This window comes from Ipomoea triloba, chromosome 15 (genome assembly GCF_003576645.1).
Source record: "Ipomoea triloba cultivar NCNSP0323 chromosome 15, ASM357664v1".
Taxonomy (NCBI): domain Eukaryota; kingdom Viridiplantae; phylum Streptophyta; class Magnoliopsida; order Solanales; family Convolvulaceae; genus Ipomoea; species Ipomoea triloba.
Window position 1 is genome coordinate 3,767,599 of NC_044930.1, and position 18,666 is coordinate 3,786,264.

General features: G+C 35.7%; 2 protein-coding genes across 2 annotated transcripts; both read left to right on the forward strand.

The window, feature by feature from the left end:
- Positions 1-1,090: 1,090 nt before the first annotated feature.
- Positions 1,091-3,144, forward strand: LOC116007268 (delta-latroinsectotoxin-Lt1a-like). Its single transcript, XM_031247903.1, has one exon. The coding sequence runs from the start codon at positions 1,326-1,328 to the stop codon at positions 2,940-2,942; it is 1,617 nt and encodes a 538-aa protein (XP_031103763.1). The 5' UTR covers positions 1,091-1,325; the 3' UTR covers positions 2,943-3,144.
- Positions 3,145-8,343: 5,199 nt separating this feature from the next.
- Positions 8,344-13,015, forward strand: LOC116006605 (5-methyltetrahydropteroyltriglutamate--homocysteine methyltransferase-like). The gene is made up of 12 exons (XM_031247045.1): positions 8,344-8,471; positions 9,319-9,672; positions 9,776-9,863; positions 9,997-10,124; positions 10,222-10,613; positions 10,696-10,859; positions 11,009-11,089; positions 11,181-11,347; positions 11,428-11,533; positions 11,818-12,068; positions 12,158-12,359; positions 12,442-13,015. Exons 2-12 carry the CDS (start codon positions 9,323-9,325, stop codon positions 12,808-12,810), a joined length of 2,298 nt encoding a protein of 765 aa, XP_031102905.1. The 5' UTR covers positions 8,344-8,471; positions 9,319-9,322; the 3' UTR covers positions 12,811-13,015.
- Positions 13,016-18,666: the final 5,651 nt, after the last annotated feature.

Genomic DNA, 18,666 nt, shown 5'->3' on the forward strand with positions numbered 1-18,666 from the left:
TCTTACTCCGTCCGTTTAACGATCCGGGTGGCACGAGAGCTGGCCCAGGGCAATCGAACCCGAGTTCTCCAGAAATTATTCCCGATAAAGAGAGTTCACTTGCCACTTGAGCTACCTCATTGGGTTATTTTAGTTCAGTTGTTGAGTTGTGTTGTGTAAGTAAAACAATGAAATTAAATTGTCGGGAATGAAGAAGCAATTAAAGTTATTTAATGGTGAGATAGATAATCCAACTAACTATTGTCTACTTGTTTTCATTGTTGTAGTCTTGTGCACACTGAGACACAAGAAAGCCCTTTGTTTTACAACCCTTTTCGTACTTAATTTTTAATCCTCAAAATAAATCTTTACTGATTCCGGAGTCTGACTGTTTCTTAATATTACGGAGTAGTACTTTTAATAATTGGGATGGTTTTATGCAGATCGAATAATTTTCTGTAAAATCGATGTCGATTTGTATAATGATGATGTGTGATATGATCTATTTTCTTTAGATACAATATAAAGCTGTGGCTTATGCAATTGAAAGTGACTGTAGAATCAATTAATCAAATACTACCATTATTTCTTTATGTTTATTTTTCTAGTTTATTTTGATCTATATAATAAAATACAAAACAAACGGCCCGAAAGAAATGACCAAATAGATTGAGCATAATTTTTGTATTCAAATATCACAAATTTTATTTTACCTGATATCCTCTTAGTTTAGTCTACGGCATAAGATCTTTCAAGTGCAGTACGGACGTACAGTACGTTAACATTTCTCTCAGTCTCATGTGATTTGTGAACTATAACAAGTCAAATAGCGATGTTTACCTAATAGTCTAGTACATACCCTAGGATAATAATAATTACGAGTCTTTGCCATCTAGAAAAATATACATACAACAAAGCCTAGGGGCATTGGTGAATTGAAACTTGCTCCCCGTGACAGAGTATGAGATTAAGTTGGATTTTTTGTGTACAAATATATCCAGTATAACAAAGTTGAAAACTTGAGTATGGTACGAACATGAATTAGTCTGAGTATGATACGGATTTAAAGGTGTCTTCTACAGTTAGGACCGACTTAGTATAGCTCGTGGCTTTACCAAAATAAATAAAAAATACACACAATAAACTATGTGATTCCTAGTAGTTATACACAAGCCGGACAACATATAGAACAAGTCTTCTTCGTACTTGTCACCCCCCATCTGTCACTCCATTGTTAAAGCCGGCACCTCTTCTCTCTCTTACAGCCGCCGCTCTGATTTGGTGTCAAGAAGTGGCGGAAACACAGAGAAGATAAGAACAGGAAAGTGAGAAAACATAGCAGAAAGATGGATAGGCTAATAAGTTTGGAGCCGTCGAATGTGGTCACTGTGAGAATCGAACCCGGCCAGAAATGTTCCGGCGAGTTAACGTTAAGAAACGTCATGTACACCATGCCGGTGGCGTTCCGCCTCCAGCCGCTCAACCGGAGCCGCTACTCCGTCCGGCCGCAGTGCGGGATTATATCGCCGCTCACCGCCGTCACCGTGGAGATTATTTACCATCTCCCTCCCAACGCCGTCGTCCCCGACTCGTTCCCGCACTCCGACGACTCGTTTCTGTTGCATAGCGTCGTGGCTCCCGGCGCCGCCGTTAAGGATCCGGCGTCGACGTTTGATGCGGTTCCGAACGATTGGTTCACTGCGAAGAAGAAGCAGGTGTTTATAGATAGTGGGGTTAAGATCATGTTTGTTGGCTCGGCGGTGTTGGCTCGGCTTGTGGCTGAGGGATTGATGGATGAGGTTCGGGAAGTGCTTGAGAAGAGTGAGCCGGCTTGGAAGCCGGCGAACGCCATGGATTCCGACGGTCAGACTTTGCTCCATTTGGCTATTGCTCAGAGCCGGCCGGATCTCGTTCAGTTGCTGCTTGAGTTCGAGCCGGACATCGAGGCTCGGAGCCGAGCCTCAGGTTCGAGCCCGCTAGAAGCGGCGGCAGTTGCCGGGGAGTCGTTGATCGTGGAGATTTTATTGGCGAATAAAGCCAGTACGGAGAGATCCGTTTCGTCATCGTGGGGCCCGATTCACCTCGCGGCCGGTAACGGCCACGTGGAAGTGCTGAGGCTTCTGTTACTAAAAGGAGCTAATGTGAACGCGCTCACAAAAGACGGAAACACCGCTCTGCACCTCGCCGTTAAAGGGAGAAGACGGGACTGCGCGCGGCTGCTGTTAGCCAGCGGCGGCGGCGCGAGAGCCGACGTCCGAAACGGCGGCGACGGCGACACGCCGCTGCACATCGCCGCCGCCTCCGGAGATGAGCAGATGGTGAGGCTCCTGCTCCACAAGGGAGCCGAGAAGAACATCCGAAACAAGTACGGCAAAACGGCCTACGACGTCGCGGCGGAGAACGGCCACGGCCGCCTCTTCGACGCGCTCCGTCTCGGCGACGACCTATGCGCCGCCGCGAGGAAAGGCGAGACGCGAAAGATCCAGAAGCTTCTGGACCACGGAGCCAACCTCCACGGGCGAGATCTACACGGATGGACCGCTCTCCACCGATCCGCCTTCAAAGGGCGCGTGGACGCCGTCAAGGCGCTGATCGACCAAGGAATCTCCCTCGACGCGCGTGACGAAGACGGATACACCGCCCTCCACTGCGCCGTCGAGGCGGGGCAGGTGGACGTGACGGAGGTGCTGGTGAAGACCGGAGCGGACGTGGAAGCGCGTACGAACAAGGGCGTGACGGCGTTGCAGATCGCGGAGGCGCTGCATTTCTCCGGCATCACCAGGATACTGGTGCAAGGCGGCGCCTACGACAGAGATGGATTCATCAACAGATTCACCTCCAAATCTACAAAAGTGTGGAAAGATGAGACTGAAATTGAGCCAATGATGAAGAAGAAAGTGAGCAGAGCGCCAAGAGTTCGACGTAGTAGCTTTGATCGCAGTGTTCCATTGGCCGTCGTCTAAAAATCTGGTCTGCAGATTAATATTATATTCTCTCAACGCCATTGATGATATGTGTGTGCATGCATGCACTCATTCAACTAGCAACTTTTTGAATTGAATTGAACAGATTATGCATGCATGGCATTTATGTTTGCATTTTAATGTTGTAATATTTATTTTCTCCAAGCAATAATAATATATATGGATTATGTTTATATGACAATAGATTAGTGATGGGTATGTGTATAATATATGGAGATTGGACTTGGTACATAAATGATTGTTTACAATACAAATATGTGTTATATTATTGCATGTGTTATTATTTTCTAGCTAGTAGCTAGTTTAACTAATTTAATCATTCTTAATTTGGTATCAAATCAAATTCTACCAAGTCAGGGAAGAATTGGGTTACTATAAGTACAACGTGAGGCGGGGAAAGGCCGGTAAACTTTTGGGTAATGAAGTTTACTTATAATATAGGCATGTGTAGCCCGGAGGAACCCGAGGCATTTTGTAGGTATGTAATTTGGTTGAAATACGTACAATTTGTATAGAGCTCTCGGGCATGGGATATATTTTGATAGAATTTTAGGGAGGAAGAGAGGTAATTTTGGGTAGATGTAGATTTAGTAGATGTTTTGATTCATAAGGAGCCGGAGAGAGTTGTAGAAATCACTCCTCCACTTCTTAGTCTTTTTTTTTTTTTTCTCTTCTTTTGTAGTAGAAGAATAGATGGTGAGTAAACCTACAATAATGGGGTATTTATGGGTAATTTAATGAGAGTTATGGGTAATTAATTGGTGGTTAATGGAATTTAATGTCACAACTAATGAGATGAGAAGTTATGGAAGGATGATTTAGGAAGCTCACGTCCCGAGTGCCATGCCCGACTACTTGCTAGGTGATACTAACTGGGTTCCCATATTGAGTATTCATCAAGTGTACGTGATTTGAAAAGATTACATGGTTGTTGAAGGGTGCAATGTCTTCCCAGAGGACATTAATTTGTTGAAGTTATTAATTATATCAAGATGTGTAAGAGTGAGATGGACCATCAATAAGATATCAAGTTAGTACATATTTATAAAGAGTAGAACATGGTCATGGGTTTCCTTGCAAATAATGTGATGTTTTCTTTGAGTTTTTCCCTCTCCTTTGATCTAATAATATAATAATACTCCGTAATAATCTAAACATATGCTCTTTTCACTTGATACAGACATTGTTATTATTTAATCATATAGGTAATCTTCTTGTTTGACAAATATATCAAATTTTGCAATTAGAAAAGGATGAATCCGATAAGGTTCCAACTAATCAAAGTATCTTCTTAAACTTCACGAACATATTCTAAAATTTGGATTTGGTAAGCAGGCTCTTTCAAGGTGAAACTTGCATAAATTGACTGCATGTATTTATAAGGAAGTTTAATTTGCAACGCCTGGCCCACCATGAATAACACCAATCATTATACCGTAGGCTATTATGATCGATATTTTAAGATAAATTATCGATATACGAATTATTTTTAGTATATTACTTAAAAGTTAAAATGAACTTATGGAGATAAAAGTTTATTATCAAAATGGTCCCTCGACTATTGTAAAATTATCAATTTAGTTCTTGAAAATATTTTTTGCTCAATTAAGTCATCGATTTTAAAAATTTTAATTAATTTGGTCCTCTGTTGATTTTGGTGTTAAACAATCGTTAAATCGGAACCAAATTGATAATTTTACTATAGTCAATGGACCATTCCGGTAATTAATTTTTGATTGAAATGGTCCTTTGACTATAATGAAATTACCAATTTGGTCCTGATTTAACGGATATCAAACGGTAAAATAAATGAAGGACCAAAATGGTTAAAATTTTCAAAGTCGATTACTTAATTGAGCAAGAAAAATTATCGAGAACCGAATTGGTAATTTCGTAATAGTCGAGAGACGATTTCGGTAATAAACTCTAGAGATAATCATAAGCGAAGTTAGTCAAGTTGTTGACTTGATAACCACAATGTTACAAGTTTGACTCATAATAGGAGCGAGTGGGTGACCAGTTGGACTTTAGTATATAGCACGTTGCGATCCTTCCTCTTTATTTGGTAAGTAGAGCAGGAGGAGAGAAAATGACCATCTAACGCCATTGGCTAGCTGGTGAACATGCATGGTCCAAGAAGGAATCACACCAAATTATAACTTAAGGGGATCAATTATCATTTATTGTTTGCTTAATGTAATTTAAGTAACATGTGTCTAGCTAGCTACCAACCCAATTGTTGGCCAAATTAAAAGTACCCAAAACCTACATTATGAAATAGACATTTACCAACCCCTCCACTATCCATGTCTATTTAATATTTAAGTACTCCAACAACAACAACAAAAAATTATTTCACTCTTATTCTTCGAAAATATTTAGTAATCTTATACTTTTATTTCCCAACTTTACTATGTTTCCGAAGGGATATAATATATGTCAACATGTTGGCCTAATAAGACCTACCCCAACAACTAAGGAGATCGGAAAAGGTTTAATTTTCCAAGTGACCACGGACCATGTCTATACTCAGATGGTAAGTTAACTATGTACAATCTAACAATAGACAGACAATTGCACCCACTTTTCAAAACCAGACATCTACTAGCAATGTTAAGTTGGGTGTGGTCAATTAAGTTCTAGGACATGATTACAATTAGGTTATACTTGTATTTTAATTAACCTCATAGTGACTCAAAAGCCAACCCCTTATAATGCCTATTAATAGTAGTAATACCCTATCATTCATGAGAGGAGATAGCCGAGTTAGCTCGAACTCCCTAAGACCCTAACTATTGAAGAAGGACCATTTCGCTATTTGAGATACAAAATAAATGGCAGATCCTTTTTCAAAGGTATTGAAAAGACAATATACACAATTGCATCAAATTGATCTCATCTACTCTTGCCCTTCGAGTTTTGGTACATATAATTCTTTGCTCGAGTCATGCTTGTAATTTTGAGTTTCACCTTATATATTGTATTAGTATCATAATTAGTAGTACAGTGTTGGGGAGTTATACACAATTTTTTTTATGAGCATGCATTGACAATTTTTTTTTATGAGCATGCATTGATATATTGTAAAAATTTTGTAAATTTATGAAAAATAATTAGTTTTAAATTTATAAAAGAAAATGGTTAATGCCCTTATGTTACCACTCACATGTGGCAAGTTTTAATTGGTTTGTTTGTTTGTTTTTGTTTTTTTTGTTTTTTTTTTTTTCATATCTGAACCAATTAAAACTTATCATATTAAGAAGTGGTAAATTTGTGCGTGATAAATATAATAAAACTAAACATTGTCATATATAATTATAAGGTATACATAAAAATCGTAATGTCTCAATTTCTGGGGAAAAAAAAGAAAAAAAAACTTGTCAACAACTACCCTCCCAACAATTTTAATTTTTAATATTTATTCTTCACATCATTGGCACGAGGCGACTACCAAACACAAGCTACGAATGAACGAGTGATCAGGTAGAGATTCTTATTGAAGCCTCTTATTTGCACGTCTCAAATATCCAACAACAATATTCTTTCAAGATTCCAAATTAAACTCAGAACCGGAAGTCATGAGTTTGATTCTTGAATTGTCAACATCCTCTCGATCAAGCCTATTGTACATTTGTATATGATCTTTCTAGTGTGACTTGTCTTTTCTGTATAATTTACATAATTTATTTAGTGCACATTCTTAAATAATAGTTGTGAGTTTTTGTCGTCACCTCAAAAGAAAAAGCTTAACAGCATATGCAGTACAAAGTATATTCATAAAACTATAAAAGTGCATACAATTAAGAATGCTAAAGGATTAAGGCGGTTTGGTAATCCACCTAAGTCAATTTTAAAAATTCTAAGAGAAGAAAAGTTGGGTACAATTAGGTGGTCAAATTCTACTTCAGGTTAGAAGATGATGAGCTCTTATTAGGAATATAAAATATATCCCCTTCTAGCTTAGTATTAAAAAAAAATGCATAAAATCTTGAAAGTGGTGATAGGGTGGCTGGATAAAACATATTTATTGTATCAGAATGTATAGGATTTTTTTTAGTACTTTTTCAACCTATTAATTAAAGGTACAAAGAGTTAGCAGTCGCCTCCACGAGGCTCAATCCCACTCTCATTCATATGGAAGTGTAAACTGGGTGTCACTAAACCACATGGTTTTTAGTATAATTTACCTTTTTTAATTTTTTTTTTAATAAAGAACTAAAATTTATAAGGAATAACACTACTATTTATTGCTATACTACACTTTTTTGTTTCCGCTAAAACTAAATTTTCTGTATAAATATAAATACCTAATTTTAATACTTAATGTTAAAATGATACGAAGTAGTTATATTGAAATATTTTTTTAAAAAAAAGATAATAGTACATCGATTTAAGAAAATGCCATAAAATTATAGTTGTAGAATCCATATTATATTAAAAACTACGGTCAATAATTTGGGTAATAATTATGATATATTAATAATTATTAAAGTAATAATTTTAAAAGTAGTAAATGATTAAATATAATTATAATATTATTTAATATATACTAACAGTAGTATAACGATATAAAGGTAATTTTGTCCGATAAAAATGATAATACAATTTTTGTAACATAATATACAACTCAATAAGCATATAAATCAATGGTACTAAATTGGACTCACTCTTATAATTTTTTTTTATAGATTATATTAGATTACAATTTTCAGTCTTGAAGTGGTATATACTTTTTTACAAATTAATTCCATTTTAGTCATTAACTATGGTAATATTTTCAATGGGTTAATACCAGCTAGATATGGTCCTGACTATTAACATTTACTTAATTAGGTAATCTATTTAAATTTTTACTATATAAATTCCGTTGAGTACTAAAATGTTGCCTAATTAGTTCCTTTATTACCATTCTCATCGTCAATTTTTTTTTTTTTTTGAAAACCATCATCGTCAAATTTAATATAGTTTCTAAATATATAAATTTTATATACCAAATATTAAATTTAATGTTACGAAAAATTGATTAAAAATAAAAAATACTATATGTATTCTCATTTTTTACTTCTAACTTTTTCTACAACCTACAAAATCTTGATATAGCAAAGAAAATAATTTATTAATATCTGCCACATCAAAAAATAAAATTTAAAAAGTAAGAATTAAAAATCTTTGTAGTAGAAGTGTAGAACTCCTCCAAATTACTCAAATTGTCCAATTAACTAAATTAGACACATAAAATAAAAATTATGGAGCATTTTTATAGAAACACTTCACGTAAACAATAAATAAAGATAAAGATACAGTAAAAATTGATAGTATGTGGGGCCCAGGTAGTCAGATCTACCATTTCACCAACTCCCGTGGCTAAACTCCAGGCTCCAGCCTACATAAACCGTTCACTCTCCCTCCTTCAACCTCGCGTCTTCTTCTTGCTCTTCGCCTGTCGACCTATCTAAGCGGAAGAACCAGTCACTCCTCACTCCTCTCCCGTTATCTCTTCTCCTAAAGGTACGCTGCGGCTCCCATGCCGCTACACGCCTCATTTCTCCTACTATTTCTGTTGCTCAATTCACTCTCTGCACTCGCACATCGCTCTTTTAATCTACTTGCTTCTTCGTCATTTTCTTCGTATTATTCTTCGTCTTGTTGGTGCAAGTGTTCACTTGTGAGTTGTGATTGAATCTATATAGGTGAGACAATCCGAATTTGTGATTGATTGATTAATTTTTCGTGCTGCGTTATAGTAATAGTAAGCTGTCGTGAATTTTTTTATTGAACGATGATGAAACAGTAGATCTGATTTCTGGAAAGTGGAGTTTCCAGATATAGATCTGGATTGAGTCGTTCCTTGCTGTGGATAGATCTGATGATTAAACGTGTATTCGGTGTCTTGTGAGTATATATAAGCTTTATTAATGTAATTTACCTCCTGCATTGTGTGGTGTATTGTTTTTCGCCTTGTAGTCTTGTCAATTTAGATCTCAGGCTTTGGAATAAAAAATTCTGATGGAGTTGCTGTTCGTTACTTATACTTTGCATGGCGGTTCTGTTCTGTATTTGTCAGCTTTGTCATCTTGCTATATTGTTTGTCACTAGTTTGCATTTCCCATACTATCATTGGAGAACGTTATGCTTAGTAATTGGTGACATTATATTGCTATAATGCCACATGCTATCGTCCATTTGTTGTATAATAACAGCTGCCTGTTATTACTCTGTATTGCCTAGGATAGGAGGAATGGTATTTTTTTCTGACCAGTTTAATGTAATATGTCATGATTTTGCATTGAAAGCTTTGAACCTTTTGATTATTGGGAAGATGAGATAATCCTTAATTCTTTCTTGAACAAACCAGAAAAATGGCATCTCACATTGTTGGATACCCTCGCATGGGCCCGAAGAGAGAGCTTAAATTTGCTCTTGAGTCTTTCTGGGATGGGAAGAGCAGTGCTGAGGACTTGCAGAAGGTGGCAACTGACCTCAGAGCTTCCATCTGGAAACAGATGGCTGGTGCTGGGATCAAGTACATCCCTAGCAACACCTTCTCTTACTATGATCAGATGCTTGACACCACTGCTATGCTTGGTGCTGTCCCACCTAGGTACAACTGGACTGGTGGCGAGATTGGATTTGACACCTATTTCTCCATGGCCAGAGGAAATGCCTCTGTCCCTGCCATGGAAATGACGAAGTGGTTTGATACCAATTAGTAAGTGATTTGATTGCTTTGTAATAATGTCTTCATTAGTCATTAATTACATGCAGAAATATCCTATTTATTTATGTGCTGATAATTTCATTTCATGATCCAGCCACTTCATTGTCCCTGAGTTGGGCCCTGATGTGAAATTCTCTTATGCTTCTCACAAGGCAGTGACTGAATACAAGGAGGCTAAGGCAGTATGTGATCCACAACTCTATTCTAGTGTCCTTTAATCATTTGACATTTGTATCACTGCCATTAATTTGCTTATCAACGAAATTTTAATTAGTTTCTTGACAATCAGTTGTACTTCATCTTTTGCTGGTGCAGCTTGGTGTAGATACTGTTCCAGTTCTTATTGGACCAGTGTCATACTTGCTGTTATCTAAACCTGCCAAGGGCGTTGAAAAATCATTCGCACTGTTGTCCCTTCTTGACAAGATCCTTCCAATCTACAAGTATGTATGATCTCAGTTTTTTATTAATTAATATGTTGTTAGGAATTAGTTCACATGGTAGCGCAAGCTTGGCATGACATGTTCATCTTAAATACAGGGAAGTTATTACTGAATTGAAAGGAGCTGGTGCTTCTTGGATCCAGTTTGATGAACCAAACCTTGTAATGGACCTTGAGCCTAACCAATTGGAGACATTCACTAAAGCCTACTCTGACTTGGAGTCAACTCTATCTGGTCTTAATGTTCTTGTTGAGACATACTTTGCTGATGTTCCTGCTGCGGCATACAAAACCCTCACTTCTTTGAAGGGGGTTACTGCATTTGGTTTTGACTTAATCCGTGGATCTCAGACCCTTGATTTGATTAAGGGTGGATTTCCTTCTGGCAAGTACTTGTTTGCTGGAGTTGTTGACGGAAGGAACATATGGGCAAATGATCTTGCTGGATCTCTTTCCCTTCTAGGATCTCTTGAGGGCATTGTAGGGAAAGGTATGCTTTCAAAAACATCCTTGAATCAATATTAATTTGTTAGTTCACCCTGAATGGTTCTTTATATTATTTGAATTTTCAGATAAACTTGTTGTTTCTACCTCTTGCTCTCTTCTCCACACTGCTGTTGATCTTGTCAATGAGACCAAGCTGGATGATGAAATTAAATCATGGCTTGCTTTTGCTGCTCAAAAAGTTGTTGAAGTGAATGCTTTGGCAAAGGCATTGGCTGGACAGAAGGATGAGGTATAATTCCATTTTTTTAAAAAAATCAAAATCATTTAAAAAGTCAAGATAGTTTTTGCAATATAAATCAGAGAAAATTTGTTTACAAATCATATGCATGATTTTTTATTTATAACTTGTGTGAAACTATTCCTGTTTGCCTTGGATAGGCATTCTTCTCTGCCAATGCTAAAGCCCAAGCTTCAAGAAAATCCTCTCCAAGAGTAACAAATGAAGCTGTTCAAAAGGCTGTAAGTGATGAATCGCAGCTCCTCTGCTTTCTTTCTAGCAATATTTGCAATTAATAGTTTGTACTGACTTACATACCTTTCCTATTCTCAGGCTGCTGGTTTGAAGGGTTCTGACCACCGTCGTGCTACAAATGTTAGTGCTAGACTTGATGCTCAACAAAAGAAACTTAACCTCCCAGTCCTCCCAACCACCACTATTGGGTCATTCCCTCAAACGGTGGAACTTAGAAGAGTTCGTCGTGAGTACAAGGCTAGCAAGTGAGTTGTTTTACTAGTTTTTTGCTGTACATCATTGGCATCATTTAAGCCTGTGTTCTGATAATACAATACTTTTTTAGGATCTCTGAGGAGGAGTATGTTAAATCCATCAAGGAGGAAATCAGCAAGGTTGTTAAGCTCCAGGAAGAGCTTGATATCGATGTTCTTGTTCATGGAGAGCCTGAGGTAACTAAATGTTATATATTGGGGTAATAAAAAATATTGTTTTTCTATTACTGCTATTACTGTTATTGTTGTTGTTATTGGGGTACATCTGTTGGGGGAATGGATTTCAAAACTCTACTGCTAATATCAGGAGAGGGCATTAGCTTATGACTCTGGTTAACCCTAATTGAAAAACATTGCAGTATACATCATCTTGTTTCACATTGTTTCACTGAACCCTGCTTTCAGATTTTGCAACGAAAGTTTGTATTTAGTTTCACTAAATTCGGATGTTTAATATGCAGAGGAATGATATGGTTGAGTACTTTGGAGAGCAGCTCTCCGGGTTTGCTTTCACTGCTAACGGTTGGGTTCAATCCTATGGATCTCGATGTGTGAAGCCACCCATCATCTATGGTGATGTTAGCAGGCCCAAGCCAATGACTGTCTTCTGGTCAAGTGCAGCTCAGAGCATGACTAAGCGCCCAATGAAGGGAATGCTTACTGGCCCTGTTACCATTCTCAACTGGTCCTTTGTAAGAAATGACCAGCCAAGGTAACAAAATGGAAGGGGAAACTTTTCATTCTATCTATCTTTGTAATGTTATAACTTAATGCTGATTTGGTGTTGCTCCATATTTCTAGATTTGAAACCTGCTATCAAATTGCTCTGGCTATTAAGGATGAAGTAGAGGATTTGGAAAAGGCCAATATCACTGTTATCCAAATTGATGAAGCTGCCTTGAGAGAGGGTTTACCTCTTAGGAAGGCTGAGCATGCTTTCTATTTGAAGTGGGCTGTTCACTCCTTCAGAATCACCAACTGTGGTATCCAGGACACAACCCAGGTGCTCTACCTCTTATTTTTTTTACATGATAGTTGATAGTTGATTACTTGGGCTTGTCCTCAAGTTCTACTCTACTTTACAGATTCACACTCACATGTGCTACTCAAACTTCAACGACATTATCCACTCCATCATTGACATGGATGCCGATGTTATCACCATTGAGAACTCACGTTCTGATGAGAAGCTCCTCTCAGTTTTCCGTGAAGGAGTGAAGTATGGTGCTGGTATTGGGCCTGGTGTGTATGACATCCACTCTCCCAGGATACCATCAAAGGAAGAGATTGCAGAGAGAATTAACAAGATGCTTGCAGTGCTGGACACCAACATCCTTTGGGTAAACCCTGACTGTGGTCTCAAGACCCGCAAGTACCCTGAGGTGAAACCAGCCCTAGAAAACATGGTGTCTGCTGCCAAGCAGATCCGCACCCAGCTTGCCAGTGCCAAGTGAGCTAGCCACTAAAATGGTCCATTGTTCTTAGATTAAGAAGGATTTCTCCATATTGCTTTAATTTTCTGTGATTGGAACCAAATATGTGTGACCTCAATGCTCCTCGAGCACCTTTTCATGTTTGACTTTTTAGTACACAATATGGTTGCTTTCAAAAAAAGTACACAATATGGTTTAATATGATTTTTTACGGTTTTGTTTTCTATATGTTGATTCCCTTTTTATTTTTTGGGGTGCAATTATCTGTTAGTGAATTCCACTCTCTCCCCTAAATTTCTCCATGAATCTTGCTACAAATTAATCATATTTCTTGGCAATGTACTATGTAGCCTTAAAAACGAAATATATTTATATTAACCCACCTAAAAAGCAGCAATACCCAATATTGTAATGTAATTAGGGGATCTTACAGCCTAATCCTAATTAGACTATGATTAGCCTATATAGCTATCTTTGTCTACTTTCAACCAATAAAACATCTCTCACCCAGTCACCCTCTCTTAAGCATCCTTGAGGTCAAATCGGGATAATTAACAGTTTGGCTAGTGTTGGGGATATACCCCTAAGCCCAATAAGCATTAGTCTAGCAAGGATAACTGCAGTGAGACTTGGAATTACTGGCTAAGAGACTTGGTTTGCACTTTGCAGTGCTTGTTTAGGTGACCAAGGCTACATGTTCTTATATACTTTCTCAACCTATCATTCAAAATTCTACTTTCAGTACGTACTTCTCTAAGCAATGTTGTATACATCTTTTTAGCTTTACTTTAATTCTTTAAAAAATGCTCTAAAATCAACTAGAATTGCACATAAACACGCAAATGAATCAAATAGTGAATAATTTGGACAATATCAAATTAAATGAGAAGCAAAATAAACTTAAATGTAAGGTAGAATTAGAAACAATAAGACACTTATTAAGCAACGATTATCAATTATGTTTTCCTGTGTCATTGATGATACTCTAAATGGCTTGACTCTTTGTATATGGTGAATAGTATTGGAGTTGTTTAGCCTTAGTGCATATTTTTACACCAATTTTTTTCATCTCCAACTCATTTACACCAAATTCTGCATATTTTATTTCATCTCCAATCCATTTGTCCCAAAATTCTATTCATACACTAAAATTATTTGTATTCTTATAATTTAAAACTTTAATTGTATTTACTTTAATTATTTTAATATAAAATATAATTTTGATATAAATAATAATATTTTAAAATGAAATTTATGTTTTAATGTATTTTAATTTTAAATTATTTTATAGTCGATATTGATCTCATTTTAAATGTCTTAATGAGATCTTTAAATCTTTATAATTTATTTCTAATAATATAAAATTTTAAAAGGTAAGTGTAACACCATTCATTTACACTATTTTTTCTATGAATACAATTCTCTTTATTTATACTATATTTGCTTGTTCATGAACATATTCATAAACATTATTAAACGAACTCAAACGAGCTCTTAGCAAATGAGCATACAACTGTTCAAACTTTATTCATTTATGAACTCAGCTCTAAAATTTGTTCATTTATGTTCGTTTACCTTAATAAACGAACATAAGGGCATCCTCAATTGTGGGGTTTTTTCTAAGTGTGATTAGGAAAGAGAATATGGGATGTAAGAGAAATAATAATAATAATAATAATAATAATAATAATAATAAAACAAAGCTGATTTCAAAGAAAAAAAAATCTAAATAGTGCTAGTAACGCACCCCCGGGCCCAATTGTGACAGCAACGTGTAGGCGGCGCGAATGGCATATTTTTACAATGGGTCTCACATTTCTACGAAAAATAACCTCCTTGAAGGAGGAATTTCTTCCCCCTCTTTTCTTCATGTTGGTCATTTTACTCTCAAAAACTGTAAAAAAAATCTACTAATATAAAAGCCTTAAACAAACATTTAGTGAACACAATAGTTAATCTAAAGGTCTGTTCGCTAACCTCCTACGTGGCAGTATGAACGCAAGACATCGGTTGATGTGTCTCAAGAATCCTAAGATTTCTTTTGGGGAAAAAAGAGGGGGGACATAACTGGTCAAAGCCATGTAGTTTTGCTTTTTTGATATATAAATTAAATAAAACAACTTGCTTTGTAGGCTGGGGTGCATGCTGTCTTTTGTATGGAAATCCAGGTGGGGATCTCCTCTTTGCGTGTAAATTACAGCAAGTGAAAACACAAGGCCAAAACATAGATTTGACATGTGGTTCTCTATCTGTTCCAAGCTTTGGAAAACACAAAAAGTTTTACCCATCAACAATTCATGCCAACAGCAAGATTGGAATATGATGGAATGGATGCAACATAACTTTCTTATTGATGAGGAATTTGATTTTTATTAATATTCTTTTGGCTAAGCTTGTAATATGTTTTTTCTCTAATATAATTTATTTCTCTTATATGATTTGTGAGCTACTCTGTATTAAACAGAAGAGATATTTACTTAAAAAAAAAAAAACAAAAGCGAGATTTACTCGTACATATCTATGAATAGTACAGTAGCTACGGTTTTTCTAGCCATTCAAAAAAAAAAAATGATGCCCACATTAACACAAATTAACATTTTACAAGGTTAAACTTACACTACATTTTTACAATATTTTTACCTCCATTGTAATAATAAAACCCTTTCTATACATTAATTATTTATGAATTAGTAAAACAACAATATCACATTAGCATATAAATATTACCCTTAGCTTTCAAAAATATTGCTCCTTATATCATTATATGTCATGTCTTATTAAATTTATTAAGATTAATAAAGTATAGAGCATATAGTACCTTGTAAGGAATCATAAGTGTTTGAAAAATATATATCTAGTAATCCTATTCTATATAATATGGATATGGATTAAAGTTCAATTCAATAAGCAAAAATACAAAGTATGTGGGTAAAGAATAAAGCATGATTGGATCCTATTAAATCAAGACCAATTAGGTTTCAAATTTCATTTCTGAGTTGCTTATTGACCTTTATACCAAAACCTATTAAATCAAGACCAATTAGGTTTCAAATTTAATTTCTGAGTTGCTTATTGACCTTTTCTATTTGAGCAGTCAGTTATGACAATTTAGACTAGTTTATCTCATTGTAGTCTTTTGTTGGCTAGCTTCACAAAGTGAACTTCACATTTTCATATTGAAAATATAATGCATGCTTTTCTCTAAATCAAAGGCATGCATAATAAGTACATCAATATCAATAATTTATTGGGAAAAGGATCAAATAAACTCTTCAACTTTACTCGAAAGTGCAATTAGGTCCTTAACTTGTAAAAATTGCAATTAAGTTCATAAACATGTAATTTTGGTGCATTGAAACCCAAAACTCTAATTGCTACATGTAATAGAAGGTCATTAGATTCTGGTGACGCTCTAGCTTACTCCGGCGATACTCCGTAGATTAATATCGGTGACCGGCAACTTCGAACGGATCGCCGATTGCTTGCCATCTCCAATTCAGATGCCTAATTGTCGCCTTATCCGGCGACCAGCGGTCACCGGAGAAGGCGACCAACTGTTTGTCTTCTCCACCGGAGAGGGCAATAGTTGTTGCCTTTTTTGTCGAACAAGTCATCAATTTTTCCCAATCATGGCGCTCATCGATGATTTAGGGCGGTCAATTGGAGACCAACGGTGGTCAACAGACAGTTTGTGGTGGTCAACCAACATCTTGTTTATCGATAAATTGGGTTTATTTGTTCAATTTTAATAAGTTGAAGTATTTAACTCCATTTTTTAAAAGTTAATAAAGAGCCTAATTGAGCCTAATTGCACTTTCATATAAAGTTGAGAGATTTATTTGACCATTTTTCCTAATTTATTTTTAATCTATTGAGGATGAAAATTGAGCATAAGTTGATGGCGAAGCATGACAATAGAAAAGGTTTTCACCCATAAAGGGCGGTGGAGCATGGTAGGTAGCCATAGTCGCGTGTGTGTGTGTGTGTATATATATATATATATATATATATATATATATATATATATATATATATATATATATATAAAGGTATTTTGGTGCGTGCAGTGGTTGTATTCAGTGGTCTCCCACTTGATTAATTTGATAATTGAAGCAAGGAAGAGGGGTGGGGGAGTGACAGTGGAGTGGCAGTGGCATTGGCATGGCTTTAAAGCCCAAACCCTAACTACAAACGCACTGTCTCTGTCTGTCTGTGTTTAAAGAGTCTTCCTCTACCCAAAAAGCTTAATTTTATGAGAACAAGACAAATCCATCACTCCAAAATCACCCTAAGCTAGCCTGCCCTGCAGCTTTTTCTCTACCATTTTTTTGCATTTCCTCACCTGTCTATCATGTGCTCTCTCACTTTCTTCCACATGCACTGATGCACACCTCCACCTCATATATGGCTCATGACTATCCCCTTCATAAACAACTTTTTATTTTTTATTTAGAGTTAATACCTTTGTGGTTTTCCGAATATGTTAATTTTGTCACCAAATATCTTAAACTTTAAAATTGATCATCTATTGTTTTTCAAGTTTCAAAATGTTACCTTCTGAGTTTTAAAATGTAACCAACTGTGGTCCAGTCGTTAATTTGCTCAGTTTGCATGTGTAAATAAAGAGCGAAAATGCTCTTTCTTGTTATTCTTCCATTTTAAGTAAAAATATAGCATTTGGACCTAGCAAATGCATCTGTTTTCTTTCCAATAAATGATACCAGAAGGAATTAACAGTTGTTTGGAGAAGAAGAATAGGAAAGAAAGCAAGTGCATTGCTGGGTCCAAAGGCTATATTTTTACTTAAAAAATTGGAGAATAACATGAAAAGACATTTTTGCCCTTCATTTACATGGTGCAAACTGAGAAATTAAAATTAACAGAAACTCATCAAAGGACCATATATGATCAATTTTAAAATTTAAGACTATAAATGACAAAATCAGCATATTCATCCACCAAAAAAAAAATCAGCATATTCAACTAAGGGATCGCATATGGTATTAACTCTTCTTTTTTATTTGTTCATAACATCAGCCTGTCCCAAAGTGCCAAGATCTACGAGGTGATAAATCTAGTCTATGATAGAGTTCAAATTCTCACATTCAATTAGAAATAAGTTATAAGTGACTTTTACTCTTTGTTAACATGTTGATTCATTTAAGAAAGAAAAAAGTATGGTTGAACGCTTTATTTCCTAAGATAGTTATTTTTTAGCAAACTTCAATTTTAGTTATTCACTAATAACTATTGAGGCGATATCATATTTAGTTATTTTTATTTAATTTTGTTACTATTAACTAATTGTGACGAACAAACAAAAATTAAGGATGTAAATAAACAAAAGAAATAATAAAAATAAACATAATAATAACACAATAGTCAATAAATAAAAGTATAATTTATTTGTTATTTTCTAGTACAATACAATTAAATCATTATTTGCTCATTGTTTTGCCTTTTCCGTATATATCTTAATATATCTTTTTATTGGATCGTCTTGTCATTTCATGTGAGACTGAAAAAGGAAGCACAATAAGCCTTTTTTGTTATGTGTGCTTGTTTAGTTGTGTGTGGAAACTTATTTAAGTAGAGTGGTATGATATTATTTAACATTATAATATGGTGTAATTGAGTAGGTAAAACATAATTATTATATCTGAAGATCACAAATTTAACTTTTGTTAATATTTTCTCATTCGAGTCCGTCAATTTTTCTAGTGCAATTTTTTAAAATTATTACATAAAAATGAGATTTATCTAATACAAACCTTTCAAATAGTGATGATAAGTTGGTGAGCCAAAAAGTGGAGTATGGAAGAGTGTGGTACGGTATTCCAAGTGGAGAATAGAATAGACGCTCCCGACCATGCTATT

Coding starts and splice junctions, on each gene's coding strand:
- LOC116007268 (XM_031247903.1), top strand. CDS start 1,326: ATGGATAGGCTAATAAGTTTGGAGCCGTCGAATGTGGTCACTGTGAGA.
- LOC116006605 (XM_031247045.1), top strand. CDS start 9,323: ATGGCATCTCACATTGTTGGATACCCTCGCATGGGCCCGAAGAGAGAG. Junction 11,090..11,180: donor ATGAAGCTGTTCAAAAGGCT/GTAAGTGATGAA, acceptor TCCTATTCTCAG/GCTGCTGGTTTGAAGGGTTC. Junction 12,360..12,441: donor GTATCCAGGACACAACCCAG/GTGCTCTACCTC, acceptor TCTACTTTACAG/ATTCACACTCACATGTGCTA.